Source organism: Mytilus californianus, unplaced genomic scaffold, assembly GCF_021869535.1.
Source record: "Mytilus californianus isolate M0D057914Y unplaced genomic scaffold, xbMytCali1.0.p SCAF_11, whole genome shotgun sequence".
Taxonomy (NCBI): domain Eukaryota; kingdom Metazoa; phylum Mollusca; class Bivalvia; order Mytilida; family Mytilidae; genus Mytilus; species Mytilus californianus.
Window position 1 is genome coordinate 47495184 of NW_026262593.1, and position 19615 is coordinate 47514798.

General features: G+C 34.2%; 2 protein-coding genes and 1 long non-coding RNA gene across 4 annotated transcripts in view; all 3 read left to right on the forward strand.

Annotated features, from left to right (window-relative positions):
- LOC127720208 (uncharacterized) overlaps nt 1–19615 on the forward strand; it is a 220975-nt gene that overhangs the window by 125348 nt on the left and 76012 nt on the right. The gene's annotated exons all lie outside the window — the stretch shown is intronic.
- Nucleotides 1–19615, forward strand: part of LOC127720209 (uncharacterized) — a 190474-nt gene that overhangs the window by 94710 nt on the left and 76149 nt on the right. The window lies entirely within an intron of this gene.
- Nucleotides 1–19615, forward strand: part of LOC127720206 (uncharacterized) — a 106186-nt gene that overhangs the window by 56717 nt on the left and 29854 nt on the right. For both annotated transcript variants that reach the window (XM_052226681.1, XM_052226682.1), the window contains exons 12-13: nt 15615–15767; nt 16164–16308. In XM_052226681.1, coding sequence (XP_052082641.1) covers nt 15615–15767; nt 16164–16308 — 298 coding nt within the window. The remainder of the gene's footprint in view (nt 1–15614; nt 15768–16163; nt 16309–19615) is intronic.

The following is a 19615-nucleotide window of genomic DNA, read 5'->3' on the forward strand; positions in this document are numbered from 1 at the left end:
AATGATGCGGACAACAACTTAAAACACTGTATTCTTGACAGCAGAATGAAACATGTGTTATTCACCTGAATATTTTACCTCTAATTAAAAGTTGACAGAATATTTTTATTTTATTTACTATAATAAGGCTGTACAAGTAAATGATTCCAAGATTAATTTGAGGTAGATGTACTATCTCTACTCTTACAGTACAGTGCCTCATCACACTAAGTAACTTAATAATGAGGGTGGATTTTAACGACGTTGACTACCCATGAGGATCTTGCATGGTCAGTTATTAACTTTATAGGTAACTAGATAATATTTATAAAATTATGAAAGGTTCTTTATATGTGTTAATGATAATTTTAAACGTTTCAAAACAAATAAATGAAATTATAGATATACATAAATGTCTTTAATAAACCAATGATAACTACTAAGATCTATTAAATTTATAACTTTTGTAATGATTTAAAATTGAATAAAATTACTATTCGATAGACTTTTTGGAATTGAAACATAGTACAAAGGGATGTCACTCATGCATACAAATGAAACATCAAACGAATTAATTAACACAACATTCGTGCTCCAACTTCAATGAACATTCTAAATTATCAATATAACCAACAGTTGTTAATCCATAGGATAGAGACAGCTAATGAATGCTAACCCACAGTAAAGTATATTTGTTTGAAATTTTTTTAAACCTGCTCGTCAAAATGCACGAACTAAATAACTTTCATAGCTCATAATTAACGTATTTACACATTAATATAATATTGTTGTTAAACATTATAAGCCTCTAACAGTATAGGACACAATACAGATCGTATGCTGTCATCAACTTACCCAAAAAAAGATTTAATTAAAGCCTGAACATTTTGACATTGTTTATCTTTTTTTATCCGTGTTGGCTTTTTAATATTATCACAACTTCTTGTTAAGATTTGACTAAATACCCATATACCGATATCCTCAGGTAAATACGCTAAATTGTGTTACAATCTCTTTCTAAAACATAACATCCATAGTGATAGGGGGAGTCCGTCAAGATGTTAATTCGGATCTCTTACGGTTAGGATAATGTCTACTTCTCTTACTAACTGTCAGAATGATATGTTATAGACTGTTCTACACCAGTGTTGTGTTAGTGTACACCCGAGTAACCTGATATTATACAATCTTCGGTATTGATATAATTGATAATGGAAATGGGGAATGTGTCAAAGAAACAACAATCTGACCAAATAGCAGTTAATAACCACAGGCCACCATTGGGTCTTCAACGCAGAGAAAAAAATCCTGCATCCGAAGGCGGGTTTCAGCTGCCCCCCTAACAATAATTAGTTCAGCAAAATGGACGCCACAATAAACTTCGAAAAAATATAAATGAACCAAAATTAAAACAAAAACCACAAGACAAACTAACAAAAGTCAGAGGTTTCTGACTTGGGACAGGCGCAAAAATGCAGCGTGGTAAAACATGTTTGTGAGATATCAATCCTCTCCCTATACATTTAGCCAATGTGTAATAAACCAACACACACTAATATCCAGGGTAAAACTCATTCTAACATAACTCCGAGTCCGATATCAGAATAGATAACAGAACAAACTAAGCAAAATGACAATAATCAGCATAAATTAACAAAGGACTACTAGCAGTTACTGCTAAGCCAGTTCCAGACCTCAATTAAAGTGATCAAAACTAGTACTAAAATAAATGTGTTTATTTCCGATGCAAAGACCCTATAAGTGAATCAATATTAATTCCAAAAATGCTATATTTAATATCGTAACTATATCCTTTCTGAATAAATATGTATAAAGGTTTGGTAGGCTTTTAAGGTGAATGACGACATTTGTGTGCTTTGTATACAATATTACCATAAACGATGTGATGTGAAATACGCGAACGTACAAGATGTCTGCACGTTGAATAATATTTATGAATGGTGTCCTTGTACCGATGTAAACTTAGTGGAGTTTTGACAAGTTTGTGATATCGAAAACCCTGGTGTAACAATGTTTCAGTAATACAGAGATTTCTTTTGTTAAAATCAAGTACGTTGTTACATAAACGAGCGAATTGAACAAATTGAGATATATAAACACCATAAGATGATGTCAAGGGAATGTCACCATCCAAAGATGAATAATCAACAATAGGAAATGAAAAATTGTGTCCTTTATCGTAAGTTTTAGTACTTAGCTTCCCGTTGAAGATATTATGATCTTGGAAAGGGCAGTGTTCATTATTAGTATTAGCGTTATTTAAAGTCAGTTAAATAGGATCAATATCTTTAGTGTACATACTGAAGTCGTCATTATTGAGAGCCAATATATCACACTACTATCTAAAAGTGTTATTAAATGTGTGTATCAGATGTTGTTTCGATGGATTGTTGCTGATTTCAGTCTCGCATGTAATTCGTAACAACAGAAACAGGTTCGCATTGAATGGTGCACAGTTATTCTACATTGGAATTCTGATAACTTGGTGATATACGGAATCATTAAAGCATACAAACATGTTATCTTGTAAAATTCAAGTGCAGTTATCATATCAAAGCAGATCCAATTGACATTATAGTTCTTTTGTTTGATGTTACTAAATAATTACCTGAAAGAGTTTGAACATATATATTTGAATTTTTACTTTTTAAATCCTCATATAACATGTATAATTAGGTATGTGATTTTTTTTCGTAATAATGCATTTATGTATGTGGTTTGGTATTATTATGTAAAGTTTTGCACGTGTTTATAGCAACAATATCTAGACCCATTGTTATTTGCTATTTTGAAATCCAAGATGGGGAAAGAAACCCCAGCTACCTTAACCATAATCCTCGCAGCTTCTAATTAGATCTTACTAATTTAAAAGCATTTTTTTGTGTTAATAGTGTATGTGTTTTTACAAGTAAACATAACTGTAGCGGTTTACTTTTTTTTAAGATAAGCCAATTCACAAATAACTTGGAATCTACATTTACATCAATGAACCGACAAAAACTGTTCACTTTGATTTGACAAAAATCTTTTTGATTGATTTTCAGCACTTGCTTTACGATACATGTCTAACTGCATTTACTTAATTTTGTAAAGGCTTCCATGACATCGCGAATTCAAAAAGGTGCGAATTAAGATTCAGTTGGTAAGTCGCGAGATGAAGACAACTCGAAAATTTCCAGGTTTACAGTAGTCTCATCGGCAATCATACTCCTATTATATATATATATGATGTCTTTGCTCACATAAATATTGTTTACATCATGAATATTTACTGTATGTAGTCCGTTTTGGTACGCTAACATGCAGGCTGTTCACATCACGTAAATTTACCATATTCAATCAATATCGATATACGTATGTTTTGGTCGATACGTATCATACAACATGTGTTCCTAGCTATAAGTGTTGTCTTGTTGGATAGTTCCAACATGTTTATATGCGTGTGAAAATGTTTGATCGATCCATACATACGTACTTGTATGTGTGAGTTTAATAATTGCAAGTGCTTTAGTTGTGATAGTATAATGCTATGCTGTAATGTAATGCCAATTACACGTCGCTTTACGTTTAAACTACGTGATGTGAATTTGACATTACGTGATGTTAACTTGCAACTTGATTGTTAAAATGAAGTAATTATTTACATAGGCGACAATGGTAGCCTTTTTTGGTTCTGCGTTTACACTACAAAAGATCCGTATATAAAACTCTCAGATTTTGAATTTTCAACAATTATGAAAATGGTAATTATTTGTTTTTTTATAAATGTTTGCAATATGATCTTATTGAAAATCAAAATCTCTCAGGATTGCTTTGATGAACCATATTCAAGAATATATTGTTTGGTCATATATACAACATAATTTTGTGACCAAGATGCTTTAAGCTAGGAACCTTGTCAGTAGTTTTTATAACTTAATATTTATCTTTGATGAATTCTGTTAAATCTGCTACCCTCATTGTGTATTTTGAATTTTTTCGTCGGTGGAATGTGTTTCAATGATGTATAACCCACATCCCTTTTATTCATACAACGTTTTCATATTAAGCTTTGTAACTGTTGATTTTTGTAAAGAGAACGACTTTTTGAAAAAACTGTAGGGTTGAGGATATCTTTTTATCACAAATACTAGTACTAACTTACCTTGTATGATCTTGTCTTCTGAAGTTCAAGCATCTGTTTCACATTTTGTGGAGCAGGATCTCCTTACCCTTCCAGATCTCCTTAGATCACCCTCGGTCTTTAGTCGTGTTCTTATTGTTCAGTCTTTAGTTTTCTATGTTGTGTTTTTTCTCTTGTTCTGGTGATGTCAATTCATTTTCGACTAATGGGTTTAATGTCCACCTCATATCTTTTACAAGAAATGAAGTCTTGGTGCTAACATTTTTTATCATATTCACTCGAAAACATAATCATGATTCATGAATCATATTTCATGATATTCTTAGATTTCGCCTTCGTGAAATATTTCTTTGAATCTATAACCTCACAGAAATCAGTAAAACATGTTGTGTTTTCATATTGACGACAGTAATGAATTAATAAAAACCTGAATCATACCATACGAATTTGCCGCCAGATATACGTCAATGTGCTTTCGGTAGAAAATTTCAAATCGGACAACAATCCATAAATAAATAAAACTGGTCATGTCAATAAAGTTACATTAAGAATTTACCACAGAGATAGCAATGTCAACTGCTATTCAAGCCGCCGATTGTCACAGATTCAGGCAAGCAAAAAACGTTTCCCATTTACTAAAATTCCTCAGAAATGACGATAGAAAACCATTTTAAGGTTAACAGTTAGAACCACATAGATGCCATAAACATACTGTAATGGACAAAGCCAAGGCATACTCAGCAGGGACAAAACTGAGCTCTGTTCATTTGATTGGGGACATACCGTTTTGAATTTTCCTTGGAGTTCAGTGTTTTTGTGATTTAACTTTTCACTGTGTCCAATGCCTAGAACAGTCGACCAGCTAGGCTATACAAAAATAGAGCTTTTGTTAGTGGATTAATGCCTTTCTTCGTCGGCTTTATCTATGGTTGTTCCACAGTACATGATGTATAGTGGCAAGTAGGATGGTATATTTTTCTGAACAACTAATTTTTAATTGTCGTAAAGGATGATAATGTTATTTCCATGCCGTTACATCAAATTAAACCACAATTTTACTATATACATCTTAACATGTTACAACTTTACAACAGACGTTCTCCATCGGATAACTCCTGGTAATACAGTGCTTACACTGTACTCTATATATATATATATACATAAGATCCATTTATTACATCGGTGATCCGTTTATTTGGCAATCGCCAATGGCAGTCAGCAGGGTTTAAGAACCATTGTTGTTCGACCTGTTAGTCAAATGCGTTTTGTTAAAATATACTTTTTCACCTTTTTGGTCTTTTGGAAAATGTTGTTTGTGCTGTATTTAGACCCCTCTTACAAGAAATTTGTTTTGCATGCACACGTATAAAAATTGCGGTTTTTATCCAACGCAATCATAGGTTTGAACGTTGTTTTCAATTTAGACTTGTGTATATATATATATATATATATATAAACGCCTAAAAAGTGTACACAACAACACCAATAACAAAAAAAGGAACTATAAATGTAATTATTTATAAATATTTCGGATAACAGATATCCTTCATCAGTAAATATGATTGTGATGTTGAATGAATCATTTATCAGTCTACTTAGATTAAACTATACAAATCTTGAAATTTATACAATAAAAATGTCAAACCGAACATCAGGTAAGACGCTTGCACAATTCTAAATATGTGTTAAACACGACATAGGTTATATGACTAATTACAACAGAGAGTTCAAATATATGCTTTAAATAAAAATAATAATGTGAGATATGAACTAGCACAATTCTAAAGCTTTAACGGTGACGACAGTTATGATGTTACAAGAACGATTGCGTCAATAAGAATTCCAAATAAACAGCACTGAACGATCTAAATTTGTAAATATTTCAAATTTGACAACGGTAGAGTAGTTGCAACAGAGTCTGTGTATTTAAACATCGCAAACAAACGGCCGTTAAAATATAATAATAAATTTTGACTAAGGTTAACTAGTTGAACGTGGCTTGGTACTTTTACATCCCTCAAAAAATTAAGCAATTTAAATTGTATATTCAACAGATTTATTTTAGAGATGAGTAAGGTAAAGAAATAGAAACAGAGACTGTAATAAAAAGTAATACAACCCAAATGTGAAGCACTGCATGGAGTCGAACTACATCTTTTCATTTATCCCATTTGGTGCCAAAGTTGTTAATTTTCTTATCCAAAATCTTTCCCGAGTGAGTCTATCCTCCCTAGACCAAGCAGAGTTGTGGTCAATGATTGTAATGGTCAGTCGATTGAGATCTGCCTTAGTGTGGCCAGGGGATCTCAAATGTCGACTGAGAGGGAGGTCTGGCTTGCATTGGTAGTCGCTACGATGACCATCTTTACAACAAATCATGCCAAGAACTTTCCGGTCCAGAATTGCTCATCATCAACGAGCGCCTCCATGACATCTTGCGCATTGAATCCCGGAAATTACACAAAAAACAAATTAATAAATTTAAACGAGACGGCGTACTTTTAGACACTGTTGTAAGAGAGCAGACCACTTTAACTCTCAATCGTACCATCATAACCGGAAAAAAATCCCGGAATCGCCGATTCAGGAGAAAAAAACAAAGTTGCATGAACTCTACAAACACTGTAGTCAATTTGTCTTCAGTTGCTTTGTCGGAGACCGAGACTAAGGTACTGTCAAAAGGTCTTAATTTTTGTCCCACGCCGGGCAAAATAGATTCTATACTTTTGGAGGATGACCTAGACAATTTAGCAAGATCCCTCAGAATCAAGGAATATTTTTCTAAGGACACCACAAAAAGTACCACTGATAGTGACACAAGTGATCTCGACTCAGATGACGACCAAGAGGATGTCGATATTCCCAGATTCAGGAAAAAAAGTTCATGGATTCCTAAACCCAGTAAATGTGCTACTTTAGAACATATTATTGACAAAATTAAATCCGACGTAACACATCTGTCCACTGCCACTTCCCAAACATTCAACAATTTGTCGTCTGAAGAAAATGAAGCTGTGCGGCTACTTAAAAACAGAGACGACATTATAATAAAACCAGCAGATAAAGGTAGCGCTGTTGTCGTCATGGACAAATGTGACTACATTCAAGAGGCAGAACGTCAACTCTCTGATGAGAGATTTTATAAGAAATTAGACTCTGACCCCACCCCTCAATTCAACAAAGAGATCACCACAAACCTGAAAAACATGTGTGAAGAGGGACATATTGATGAAAACACATTTGAATATCTAAAACCTGAAAAATCAAAGCCGGGGCGTTTCTATCTTCTGCCCAAAATACATAAAGTCAATAATCCAGGTAGACCAATTGTTTCCGCCAATGACCACCCTACAGAGAAAATATCAGAATTTATTGACTTTCATCTGAGACCACATGTGGAAAATTTACCATCCTATATACAAGACACAACACATTATCTGAAGAAAATGGAATCTTTGAACCCTCTCCCACCTGAAACGATCCTTGTCTCGCTTGATGTTACCTCCCTCTATACTAACATCCCCCATGACGATGGTATTGAAGCCTGTAGGGAAGTCTGGAACTCTCGTAACACCTTACATCCACCGACTGAATGTCTCATCCAGCTTCTAACTTTGGTATTACAATGCAATAACTTCACATTCAATGGTGAACACTTTCTCCAAGTTAATGGAACAGCAATGGGAACAAAGATGGCCCCGTCTTATGCCAATATTTTTATGAGGAAATTAGAACAGAGAATTCTCAATTCTTCTCTTTATCAACCCCTCTCTTGGTTCCGATTTATCGATGATATTGACATGAAGTGGGATAATACTGAACAAGAATTAAATTTATTCATTCAACATGCCAACGATGCCCATCCCTCAATAAAATTCACATATGAAATCTCTGACTCTAAGATCACATTTCTTGACACTACAACGCAAGTGAGGGATGGAAACATATTTACAGATCTGTATTGCAAGCCCACAGACAAACACCAATATCTATCTCCTTTGAGTTGTCACCCTAAACATTGCACCAAGAGCATTCCCTACAGCCAGGCCATACGAATAAAAAGGATTTGCTCTACCAACGATATTGCAAAAAAACGACTACAAGAACTTCGCGGTCACCTAAAACATCGGGGCTACAAAAGAAAAGACATTGATAAAGGTTTTTCTCGTGCTAACAACATCAGCCGAGATGAACTTTTACAATATAAAGTCAAAAAGGTCAACAGGAGGGTGCCTTTTGTGTTGACTTACCATCCTAAATTTGACAACTTATCTCACCTAATCCGCGAAAATTGGAAAGAAATCGAAAAACATCCTAAACTATCCAAGATCTTTCCCGAGCAACCTGTACTGGCTTTCCGTAGGCCCAAAAGCCTTAAAGACTTGCTGGTGAGAGCTGATTTATCCTCTCAAGCAGGCTCTTCGTCTGTGGGCTCTTGCAAAGGTTGCGGAAACAAACGATGTCTGACTTGCAAACAAATACTGGTTACCCAGACTTTTAACAGTCACTCCACTGGTACAGAATACACCATATTTTGCAATGTTAATTGCAAGACTACAAATGTTGTGTATCTCCTACAGTGTAAATGTGGTAAACAGTATGTTGGCGAGTCAGAACAGCCGTTTCACAAACGAATGAACGGTCATCGTAGCGACTACCAATGCAAGCCAGACCTCCCTCTCAGTCGACATTTGAGATCCCCTGGCCACACTAAGGCAGATCTCAATCGACTGACCATTACAATCATTGACCACAACTCTGCTTGGTCTAGGGAGGATAGACTCACTCGGGAAAGATTTTGGATAAGAAAATTAACAACTTTGGCACCAAACGGGATAAATGAAAAGATGTAGTTCGACTCCATGCAGTGCTTCACATTTGGGTTGTATTACTTTTTATTACAGTCTCTGTTTCTATTTCTTTACCTTACTCATCTCTAAAATAAATCTGTTGAATATACAATTTAAATTGCTTAATTTTTTGAGGGATGTAAAAGTACCAAGCCACGTTCAACTAGTTAACCTTAGTCAAAATTTATTATTATATTTTAACGGCCGTTTGTTTGCGATGTTTAAATACACAGACTCTGTTGCAACTACTCTACCGTTGTCAAATTTGAAATATTTACAAATTTAGATCGTTCAGTGCTGTTTATTTGGAATTCTTATTGACGCAATCGTTCTTGTAACATCATAACTGTCGTCACCGTTAAAGCTTTAGAATTGTGCTAGTTCATATCTCACATTATTATTTTTATTTAAAGCATATATTTGAACTCTCTGTTGTAATTAGTCATATAACCTATGTCGTGTTTAACACATATTTAGAATTGTGCAAGCGTCTTACCTGATGTTCGGTTTGACATTTTTATTGTATAAATTTCAAGATTTGTATAGTTTAATCTAAGTAGACTGATAAATGATTCATTCAACATCACAATCATATTTACTGATGAAGGATATCTGTTATCCGAAATATTTATAAATAATTACATTTATAGTTCCTTTTTTTGTTATTGGTGTTGTTGTGTACACTTTTTAGGCGTTTATATAATTTATTTATTGTGTACGTGTATCGTTACTCGTAACGATCCAGCGCCCTCGTGGGAAAAATCGTTGACTATTATTCAGACGTTTTTTTTTTTTTTTTTTTTTTTTTTTATATATATATATATATATATATATATATTAAATGACTGAATAATAGCCAACGATAAATCGTACGGGGCGATGAATCATATAAATATGATACAGTACACTACAAAATATAATATATAACAAGTCTAAAAGGGTACAACATCACCAAAAAAATAAAAACAAAATGAACAAATGTTAAATATTTCAGATAACAGATATCCTTCATCAGTATGATCACGATGTAAAATGAACAATATCAATCTAGTCTGATTATAAAACTATAACAATCTTGAAATTTATACAATAAAACAGTCAAAACTGAACATCATAGAGACGCTTGTACAATTCTAAAATTTTTAAACATGACGTAAGTTATGTAGCTATTTACAACGAGACTGCAACGTCGATTGGCCAATATTACAGAATAAAAAGGACGATGCTGTGTACTGAATTATTCTTTATCTTTCCTGTATCTTTTCTCGTCTTTTTCATTAAGACCATCTAGTCAAACTGTAAAACGGAGAACTTAATTTATGTATTAACATGTAGCACTTGTGGCATTCAGTATGTGGGAGAAACAATGGATAAATTTAATATTCGGCTTAATAACCATCGTTCATGATACAAAACCAACAAATACTGTCCTCTCACAAGCAATCTTCGCTCAAAGAAACATTCTTTTGATAATGTAACTTTCCAAATCATAGAAGTCAACATCGAGTGGGACACCACGGCGAGAAGGAGAAGAGAAAACTTTTGGATCCACCAGCTCCACACTTTAGAACTTGATTGTCTGAATGAAAAAGACGAGAAAAGATACAGGAAAGATAAAGAATAATTCAGTACACAACATCGTCCTTTTTATCCTGTAATATTGGCCAATGGAAGTTGCAAACTTCAACCATAAATTTTGTAAATAATCTTAAACTTCATCCAAATTTTGAATTCTTTAAAAGACAGCTAGATTTATGTACAATGAGCTGCAAAAGTTTCTTATCTACATCCGATTTCACCTGGACTCAAAAATCTCAAAGACATACTTGTCACATCTAAAGAAACTCATCCAAATTTTGAATTCTTTAAAAGACAGCTAGATTTATGTACAATGAGCTGCAAAAGTTTCTTATCTACATCCGATTTCACCTGGACTCAAAAATCTCAAAGACATACTTGTCACATCTAAAGTAAAGAAACAAGAGACCTTTAAAATTGGGTGTTACAAACAATGCGGAAGAACCAATTGTAAGTGCTGTAAAGTCGCCAACACTGACCACTCTTTCAGTATCACAGTAACAAAGCAGCGATACCACATCTATGTTACATCTAATTGCAAAACGGAAAATAGTATTTATATTCTTACTTGTGGAACTTGCAAGCTGTAGTATGTTGGTGAAACAGAAACTAAATTCAACATCAGAATTAACATTCACCGGTCTTTATACAAAAGGAAGAAACTGTCTAATTACGAGACACCTCTTAAGAACAGGGCATACTTTTGAAAATATCATCTTTCAAATAATTGAGGTAAACCAAAATTGGGACTCCCAAAGGAGAAAACAGAGAAAAAGGTTCTGGATGCATCAGCTACGTACTCTTGAACCTGATGGACTTAATGAGAAAGATGAAAAACAGTTCTACTCAAAACCAAAGGAATAAATCCTGAACTTCATTCTATTTAACTAAAACAACTATTTGTTTTGATTTAAGAATTTCTATGTACAATAAGCGGCAAAAATATTTTTCTAGACATTAAACATTGAGCTGCAAAAATTTCTTTACAGCCTCTAACTTTTACCTGGTTGGCTGCACGCGCCTGATAAAGCTAATTTGTTTGGCGAAATATTGCGTGAATAATATAAAATATAACACTCATTAGTGTGATAAAGTTACATTCTTAGGCACTTATATATTTTTAATGTAGTAACTGCATCAGTTTATTTACAAACTGATCCACGCCTAGATAGATTGAATGTTGATTGTTGCTATTTTTAGACACTATATATATATATATATATATATAAACGCCTAAAAAGTGTACAGAACAACACCAATAACAAAAAAAGGAACTATAAATGTAATTATTTATAAATATTTCGGATAACAGATATCCTTCATCAGTAAATATGATTGTGATGTTGAATGAATCATATATCAGTGTACTTAGATTAAACTATAACAATCTTGAAATTTATACAATAAAAAAGTCCAACCGAACATCAGGTAAGACGCTTGCACAATTCTAAATATGTGTTAAACACGACATAGGTTATATGACTAGTTACAACAGAGAGTTCAAATATATGCTTTAAATAAAAATAATAATGTGCGAAATGAACCAGCACAATTCTAAAGCTTTAACGGTGACGACAGTTATGATGTTACAAGAACGATTGCGTCAATAAGAATTCCAAATAAACAGCACTGAACGATCTAAATTTGTAAATATTTCAAATTTGACAACGGTAGAGTAGTTACAACAGAGTCTGCGTATTTAAACATCGCAAACAAACGGCCGATAAAATATAATAATAAATTTTGACTAAGGTTAACTAGTTGAACGTGGCTTGGAACTTTTACATCCCTCAAAAAATTAAGCAATCTGAATTGGTATATTCAACAGATTTATTTTAGAGATGAGTAAGGTAAAGAAATAAAAACAGAGACTGTAATGATAAGTAATATAACCCAAATGTGAAGCACTGCATGGAGTCGAACTACATCTTTTCATTTATCCCATTTGGTGCCAAAGTTGTTAATTTTCTTATCCAAAATCTTTCCCGAGTGAGTCTATCCTCCCTAGACCAAGCAGAGTTGTGGTCAATGATTGTAATGGTCAGTCGATTGAGATCTGCCTTATTGTGGCCAAGGGATATCAAATGTCGACTGAGAGGGAGGTCTGGCTTGCATTGGTAGTCGCTACGATGACCGTTCATTCGTTTGTGAAACGGATGTTCTGACTTGCAAACATACTGTTTACCACATTTACACTGTAGGAGATACACAACATTTGTTGTCTTGCAATTAACATTGCAAAATATGGTGTATTCTGTACCAGTGGAGTGACTGTTAAAAGTCTGGGTAACCAGTATTTGTTTGCAAGTCAGACATCGTTTGTTTCCGCAACCCTTGCAAGAGCCCACAGACAAAGAGCCTGCTTGAGAGGATAAATCAGCTCTCACCAGCAAGTCTTTAAGGCTTTTGTGCCTACGGAAAGCCAGTACAGGTGGCTCGGGAAAGATCTTGGATAGTTTAGGATGTTTTTCGATTTCTTTCCAATTTTTGCAGATTAGGTGAGATAAGTGTCAAATTTTGGATGGTAAGTCAACACAAAAGGCACCGTCCTGCTGATTTCAAGATTGTTATAGTTTAATCTAAGTAAACTGATATATGATTCATTCAACATCACAATCATATTTACTGCTGAAGGATATCTGTTATCCGAAATATTTATAAATAATTACAGGCCAGAGGCTCCTGACTTGGGACAGGCGCAAAAATGCGGCGGGGTTAAACATGTTTTTTGAGATCTCAACCCTCCCCCTATACCTATAGCCAATGTAGAAAAAACAAACGTACAACAGTACGCACAGTAAAACTCAGTTTAAGAGAAGTCCGAGTCCGATGTCAGAATAGGAAACAAAAGAAAATAAACAAAATGACAATAATACATAAATAACAACAGACTACTAGCATACATATTATATAAATATATATTTATAGAAATCTATAAAAAGGAGCAACCAACAAATTTTATATGTACCGGATTGTCTAGAATATACGATACTGCGCAGATAAGGGAAAAATTATATAAGTTTAAAGATTTGCACAACGGTACTAATATAAGATGGTAATATAGGAAGATAATGTTATAAAATCGTGTTGACAAATATTTCGACTTAACAAATAACCTTCGTCAGTGTCAATAATTTTAACAATACTAATTGTTTGTGTAAAATAGCTCAATAATACAGGTAAGGTTTGGTCTATTGATTTAATCCTAATTCTTGTACCTCATCAAATAAAACAAAACACAATACTCAATAGTTGTGCCTGTGTATATATACATCCCAAATTGTCAAAATGAGTGTAAAATAATAGAGGAGTCCCTCTATAAAACTGCTAGTATTTCTTATTGATGCCGTTTGAATGAAGTACATTCAGTTCCTTTCTCTAAAAGATTTACCAAACCTGTCGCTTGGCATCACTCCAGTGAATGTTTTGTTCAATCACTAGGCACGTCTATTGAGTATTGAGTTTTGGTTTATTTGATGATGTTCAAGATTTTGGATTAAATCAATAGACCAAAACTGACCTGTATTATTGAGCTATTTTACACAAACAATTAAAATAGTTAAAAGTATTGACACTGAGGAAGGCTATGTGTTCAGCCGAAATATTTGTCAACACGATTTTAAAAACATCATCTTCGTATATTGCCATCTTATATTAGTACCGTTGTGCAAATCTTTAGACTTATATAATTTTTCCTTTATCTGCGCAGTATCGTATATTCTAGACAATCCGGTACATATAAAATTTGTTGGTTGGTTCTTTTTATAGATTTCTATAAATATATATTTATATAATATGTATGCTAGTAGTCTGTTGTTATTTATGTATTATTGTCATTTTGTTTATTTTCTTTTGTTTCCTATTCTGACATCGGACTCGGACTTCTCTTAAACTGAGTTTAACTGTGCGTACTGTTGTACGTTTGTTTTTTCTACATTGGCTATAGGTATAGGGGGAGGGTTGAGATCTCAAAAAACATGTTTAACCCCGCCGCATTTTTGCGCCTGTCCCAAGTCAGGAGCCTCTGGCCTTTGTAAGTCTTGTATCATTTTTAATTTTAGTTTCTTGTGTATAATTTGGAATTTAGTATGACGTCCATTATCACTGAACTAGTATACATATTTGTTTAGGGGCCAGCTGAAGGACGCCTCCGGGTGCGGGAGTTTCTCGCTGCATTGAAGACCCATTGGTGGCCTTCGGCTGTTGTCTGCTCTATGGTCGGGTTGTTGTCTCTTTGACACATTCCCCATTTCCATTCTCAATTTTATTTGTCTCAAATTCAGCCCACCAACGTTTGATCTGCAAATTTGCGTTAGCAAATTTTGTTCTTGCCTCAGCGGAAATCGAACCCCTGCTTCTACGACATCGTGGCTACACCGCTTGTACTGAATCACTTATCTAAAAGATCCAAAATACACAGTTTAATTTGCGAGATTATATGTAGTTCATCATGATCATAGTTAAATCAGCATTTATATGGCGCTCTATTGTTGTGTAGTTTTACAACTCTTTACGTTGAACTAATGGGGGATCTTTTGAATTTGGAATAGATTGATTTACAACATGTACGACAAGAATACATTTCTGAACTGTCCATTTACACAAATGTAAGAAAAACTATTTGAGGCCTTTGACAAAGTCCCTTGAATTTAAAGGTATTACATGGTTCAGTGTTCGTGTTTTTTATTCTTCTGATGAGCTTGACTTTAGAGATCACATTTGTGATTGACTTTGGTATATCCGAAAGGTTTTCAAAATGATTGCATCTCTTACCTTTCTTGATCTCTCTCGACGGAATAATGTTAAAAATCTAAAGTTTGAAGTCCCCTTTGACAATTTTCCGATCTGTATCAAATTGATATTCACTCTAATATACATGAATTTACATGACAGTCTTTTTGTTTTACTTTACACCAAGCAAGACATTGATAGGAATAATATTTACTAATCGATAACAAACGATAGAAACATGCTAGGTCTTGAGAATTTTTATAGGTAATAAAATATCTGTTGGAAACAATAATGTTACACATTTTTTTTTTTGTATTTTATGTCTTTTACAGAGTCTCAGCAGAGAAGAAATGGACCAGGAACACAAAGAGATTCTTCATACTAGTCTTGAATACATAGTGATGAATCTGCATGATGTGGAAAGGATATGTGAATATTTGGAGGTTGATGATATACTTATAGAAGAAGATTTGACTGAAATTAAGGTTTGTCAGAGAGAACATACCCTCCCAACTCGTAAACCCATTTTTTTAGGCATATGATGTCCCGACACATAATGATAATTCGATAACTTGAATAATATTTAAAAACCTATTATTCCAAAAACATTTCAGTTACTCTCTAACCAAAGTAAACATTGTATATACGGACATTGATTATCTGATATGGTTTTGTTCAAATACGGGCGTAAACTGGTAAACATTTGTCTCTGAATTTATCCGTTTTTCTCTCCGTGCATGACTTTTGATAAATTAAGAATATGTTAATGCTTTCTTGCCAAATGTTCATGGATGTGATTTATACAGCATTCAAATGCCTTTGTAAAGAGACTAATGGGACATTATGTACTATCAAATTAACTATGTTTGACATTTTTACAGCATAACAAGTCTAAACAGACGAGGGCACTTTTATATATCTTACCATACAGAGGAAAGAAAGCTTATGCCAGTTTCATTGAAGCGCTGAAACGAACAGAAAACACATTCGTTGCTGATTACTTGGGACAGGACGATGGGTCTACAGGTACAGGTTTAAATTCACAAAATTCCGGAAAACCAGGCGATGACTTTTAGTCTTAGATACATGATTTTTTTTATTAGTTGTATTTGCTTTGAACTAGCTGTCAGTAACTGCGAGTACTCTCAGATCTGTGTATTTTATGTTGTTAGGGATAAGGGATAGATATATTACCCTGCCAAGTCCTGTCTGTGTTTTTGTTTGATGTTTTTCTTTGTATGGATCTGATGAGTTAAGCCTTTTTTCAACTGATTATTATACTTTGTTCTTATGTTGTGCTGTAACACCACTGTCCCAGGTTAGAGGGAGGGTTGAGAGCTAACAAACAATTTAAACCCCGCCTCATTCTTTATGTGCCTGTCCCAAGTCAGGAGTCGGTGGTCGTCGTTGGTTCATGTCTTTCATATTTGTTTTTGTTATTTGTTTTATTATAAATTGGGCCGTTAGTTTTCTCAATTGAATTGTTCCATATGTTTCATGTCGGGGCCTTTTATAGCCGACTATACGGTATGGGCTTCATTGTTGAAGGCCGTACGGTTGTCTATAATTTCGTACATGTACTACATTTTAACTTTGGTAGATAGTTGTTTCATTAGCAATCATACCACATATCCTTATTTTTATATTGGTAATACCTAAAATGGCAACAGTGACATACAGTAGAGAACATAAAAATAAATGCAGCCCTTAATTTTTGAACATACATCTAACATATACTTTAAAGAGGCACGCATGTGTATCCCAGTTCTATCATTAAAGTGATTTATTTAAATAATCTTAACTTTATTTCAATATCGTTTAAGTAATTGAATATTCTAGACAAATGTACACATTGTTGAATAAAAGAAAATATAGCAATTTTAAATACATTCTCATGAATATTAATAGAACAAAACTTAAGAGGACATATTTGAAAGATAGCAACTAGTTTTGCAGGAACAAACTCATTTCATACTTTTATATTTCGTCAAGTCCTAGTGTTAAAAAATCGATATGTACATATAGTGGTTGTATTTGGTACATTTGTATTTATGTTAGACAAAAGACATTCATCAATCATTTATTGTTAGATGCTGTTACACCTCAATGTTAATTGAAAAGACAACATCGAGTTCATATACAATATTTATATATTGCAAACATGTTACCAACTTTTCACATCGAGCAACAACCTTAAAACTGACCAGAATATACATTAAACTTGTCTTTTTTTTTTTAATGTTTAACATATTAAAATAACCAGAAACTTTAAGTGTTCTTCAGTGGCGACTTTATGGCCATAGATAAATTGCACTAATTAATTGCGACAGTTCTATAGAGTTCATTCAGATGCTAAGAAAATATAACTATTAAAGGGTTAACAGGTCTCACAGTTAAAGTTCTTGTAATGTCTACTACACAAATAATATTAAAATTAGCCTTTTAACATCTCCGTTTTCAAGAGAAAACACTGTTTCCGAAAATTAACTTTAAAATAGAATAAAAGCGTTGCTCCAATTTACATAGCTGTAACAAACACAATAAAGCATAACGCTTACAGTCAATCTTTGTTAAATTCTTGATAATGCATCGGCATTATTCTTTGATGCTTCGTCCCCAGGTTCAAATTCTCTGAACCTCTCACGCTTGTAGTACCAAGCCTTGATCTTTTCTTTACGATGAGACAAAATTTCTTTAACAACTCCTGACATATCTGCCAAACGATCACATATAGTTATCACATGTTGAATAACTGAACGGTGTATCTCATCCTCTCCAGTAAATAATCCACGAAGTATGGCCATCGGACCTCTCACAGGCCAACCATACAACAACTCAAACGGCGAAAAACCTGTTTCTTCACGCGGGACTTCACGATACGGGAATAACGCATAAGGAACCAATTCATCCCATCCCTCGGCAGATTCCGTGCACAACTTCTTGAGCATGGACTTCACAGTACCATTAAAACGCTCGCATCTCCCATTTGACTGCTGTCTGTATGGAGACGTTGCACATTCAATATTTACAGACGAAATGTTACCAATAACAATCTCATCATCATCGCTTATTTTCGTCACTTCCACGGCATGTTCAACTTCGCTTTCGGATGCATCATCGTCAGATTCGATCTCATCTTCGGCGCGCTTAGCTTGTGCTCTGGTTACAACAAATGCGTTACTAGTTCGCTCTAGTATATCCATTCCCAAAAGTGCTTCGGCGGCTAATTCCGGTACGAGTCCAACTTGAGCAATACCTCTATATTACGGTGTGTCTATGTTAACTAGAGCAAGCTTAGCACAAAACGGTTGTCCAGTAGCAGTTTGTAGAGTTACATTTTGTCCTTGTAAAATGTTTTAACTATCCACACGATCTTCACGAATTAATGTCATGTCGGTACCAGTGTCTTTCACAAAGCTTACTTGCTTCTCATTTACTTCTCCTGAAACACAAATAAGTATATGTCCAACAAGCGGTTTAACTAAATAAGATGCAAGATTTCCTGTTTTCTTGTCCCTTTTTCCACAATCACGTGCATAATGTCCAATAGCTTTACATTTGAAACAACGGTTATTGTCAGTTTTTGTTCTATTTTCATCATTTTGTACATTGTCATTTTTTGTCGGTACTATGTAGTCTTCTGCTGCCTCTACTACGGACGCGCTGCCTTTATTTCTTCTTACCCATTGCGCTTGAACTGGTGATCGAGTCTTCAGAAAAAAATCCTCTTGTAAACACTTGATCGGATCTTTGTATTTGATACATCGGTTGTGATTTTGTATAATTCGCACCATCAAAGCTCTGTAAGTTTCATTGTCAGCTTTTCTAACATTAACTAAGTCAACAAAATATTCATGGGGTCTCTATCCATATCGATCGATTAGCGCACGTCTTAGATCATCATTCGAAGTGGACTCATTTGAAGAAACATGTCTTGCTTCACCTGTCAACAATGTTCTTAACTGTAAAATCTTAATGTCATTAGACCAATTTGCCTGACCACTGCATCGAATTTCGATATAAATGTTAAGATGTCGTCGAGTTTCGGATCAAACGGTTGCAATTTTACTTTGAATGGTAGTGACTGATACTTGTCAGTTTTAGGGCGGTTTTCTCCCTGTAAACGAATTCTTTCTCTTTCGATTTCTAATTTCTCTTTTTCGATTTCGAGTTTTTCACGTTCGATGGCAAGCTTTTCCCTTTCGATATCTAACTCATGTTTATTTGTCTTTCTTGTTGCTTTTTTCGGCGGCGGAGTTTTCGGTCTTTGAAAAACATCTTCCTCAACTGGCACGTCGCTTTCATCTGCATATTCGGCATCTGTAAATTGCAT